The following is a 2500-nucleotide window of genomic DNA, read 5'->3' as shown; positions in this document are numbered from 1 at the left end:
GATTGCATCACCACCCTGAATCTCGTCTGCAAAGTTCTCTTCGCCCGGCTAGAAGAGCGAATTCCAAGGGCAGTAAGCTCGATCTGAGAGTTGTCTCGGTCTACTCAAGCATTGCTACTCTACACAGTCTTGGCTTGCCAACGGCTGAGGAAATCGTCGAGTTATCGCCCAGCGCTGTAGCCAGGAAACAGCCACACGATGAGGAGGCGGGACAGTTCGAGGATGGGCGGCTTTCCAATCTTGTGATCTTCAAGAACATTCCGTTCCTGTTTCTGCTCGTCAACCTGTTTCTGTCCAATGCAGCGTGTGGCATCTTCAGCATTCATCTACCAGCCTTCTCACATCAGGTACTTCCAGAGTTTGGGTTTTATCTAGAGTATTGGACATGTTGTTTGATTTTTTGGGTCCTGCTTGTGTGTTGAATTGTTTGTCAGTTTCTTCTCTATGATTCTGTTTGTGTTTTGTTTTGAATTGCGTCTCTCTAGAACATTGGTGTAACTTCTTAAATGATCTGAACATTCTTAGCATGGCCTGGTTTGCAATCTGACTGGGTATATCAAGCCAACGGAAATATCTTAGCATGGCCTGGTTAGCAATCACTGGGTATATCAAGCCAACAGAAAATCTGAGTTTGTCCTCAGCGTCTCTATGCCCAAACGACGATGACAACGACAAACAACGAGGAAGGTGAGGACGAAGAAGAGACTGAGGCGAGGTCGACATTTAGGGTGTTTGAAGGATTGGGAATGTCTCTTTACTATTTATATGCACGTATTTGTCTAGACGACGACGTTGATCACGATGACAACGACTAGGTTAACGACGACGGTGATGATAAGAAGGAAAATGCAGAATCACAGATTATTACGAGCACGGTCGTTTATTCTTTGCAGCGAGGTTTCCAAGACAACGACATACACGTATTTGCCTTGACGACGACGACGACGACGATGACGATGGAGGATGGATGATTGATGGATGATGCTGGATGATGATGTTGATGATTGATGATTGATGATGATGATGATGATGATGATGATGATGATGATGATGATGATCGTCGTCATCATCATCATCGTCGTCGTCGTCGTCATCCGATGATGGCAATGATGACGACGACGATGATGACGACGACGATGATGACGACGATGATGACGACGATGATGATGACGACGATTAACGACGACGGTGATAATGATCAGAAGGAAAATGCAAAACCACGTCTCTGTTGATAACTCATCTGGTTTTGTTATTTTTTTTACAGCGGAACTTGGACGACTACGACATCACGTTCGCCCTGGCAATGGACGGTGTGGCCGTGTTCCTCTCGCGCGTGTTGCTAGGCATTCTGGGTAATGATGACAGGGTGGACAAGTTGGCTCTCTACTTTGGTCTCCATCTCATCGCTTCTTTTATGCAGGTAGGCGTGTGTTGGTGATATTACTTGTCATTGGTGTGGGTTTCGTCTTGACAGTTTACGTGGTCATTAATTGCCCTGATAAACGTTGTCATTTGACCATCTCATTGCTTTGTTTATCAGTTCAGGTAGGCGTGTGTTAGTGTTAGTTTTCAGTAGCGTGGGATTTGTCTTGGCATTTCATGTCCTATACTTTGTCATTTAAATATCTCATCGCTTCGTCCATACGGCACTCTAAATTTTATAACACTTTGAGAACACTGAAAGTGTTTATGGTGAACACTTAAAGTGTTAGGGTGAACACATTTTTACACTTTTGGAACACAGAAAGTGTTCTCAATGTGTTATCCTGAAGCATCTTCTGCTACCTGAACACTTTTGGAACACATGGTAAACACTTTTTTGCACAGTGGAACACCAGGTGAACACACGTGTTCAACAAGTGTTCCACAAGTGTTCCACTTCGTCTTTTAGTCATGCTCCGAATAAAATAATACATTAAAAATATTTGGGCCATGAGCAGATTCGAACCCGAGACCTTCGCCTTGCCAGGTCAGCGCTCTACCGATTGAGCTACCGAGACTCGTCGGGATCTAGCGTCGCTTAGAGTATATAATTTTTATACCCCCTAGACCGCTGCGGGACGTTTTTTTGTTTTTGTTTTTAATCGTGTTGTGCTTATATTTTTTCATCAAACATTTATTTCATCTGAGACATCTAATAAGCGGTAAGTATTAGCATTTTTATTTTTACAATTTAATAATGTTACTAATTGTCCCATCATGCTTCAGCTGGACCAAAAAAGAACGTTGACACTTTTAGATCTGTGGACCTGTCTGCGTTGTCGCTGCGTTGATTTGGCTCAGGATTTCCGATTGTTATCTGTAAGTTGCTTGCTGAGATTTTGTATTAATTCATCTAAGCTTAGTCACTCGTATTTTTGTTGTAACATGTTCCTGTTACTTGTATCTGTGGACGTTTGAAGACAATTTCTCTAATTTTGCTGTCGCAACGGTTTCAGCTGATCAGTGGACCTTTTACATTAGTTCTGCGTTGGTAAATAAACTCTATTTCAATTTGATG

At 42.8% G+C, this 2500-nt stretch overlaps 1 protein-coding gene and 1 long non-coding RNA gene across 5 annotated transcripts in view; both read left to right on the top strand.

The window, feature by feature from the left end:
• LOC138946349 (monocarboxylate transporter 14-like) overlaps positions 1–2500 on the top strand; it is a 28572-nt gene that overhangs the window by 12890 nt on the left and 13182 nt on the right. For all 4 annotated transcript variants that reach the window (XM_070317912.1, XM_070317913.1, XM_070317914.1 and 1 more), the window contains 2 exons: positions 1–347; positions 1265–1420. The exon at positions 1–347 is cut by the window's left edge and continues 789 nt beyond it. In XM_070317912.1, the coding sequence (XP_070174013.1) occupies positions 1–347; positions 1265–1420 (503 nt within the window). The remainder of the gene's footprint in view (positions 348–1264; positions 1421–2500) is intronic.
• Positions 1686–2500, top strand: part of LOC138946350 (uncharacterized) — a 4820-nt gene continuing 4005 nt past the window's right edge. Inside the window, exon 1 of the long non-coding RNA XR_011449240.1 lies at positions 1686–2301. This is a non-coding gene — a long non-coding RNA (uncharacterized lncRNA). The remainder of the gene's footprint in view (positions 2302–2500) is intronic.

Source organism: Littorina saxatilis, linkage group LG13 (genome assembly GCF_037325665.1).
Source record: "Littorina saxatilis isolate snail1 linkage group LG13, US_GU_Lsax_2.0, whole genome shotgun sequence".
NCBI lineage: Eukaryota > Metazoa > Mollusca > Gastropoda > Littorinimorpha > Littorinidae > Littorina > Littorina saxatilis.
The sequence above is the reverse complement of the archived record's forward strand: the minus strand, read 5'-3'. Positions and strand labels throughout refer to the sequence as shown.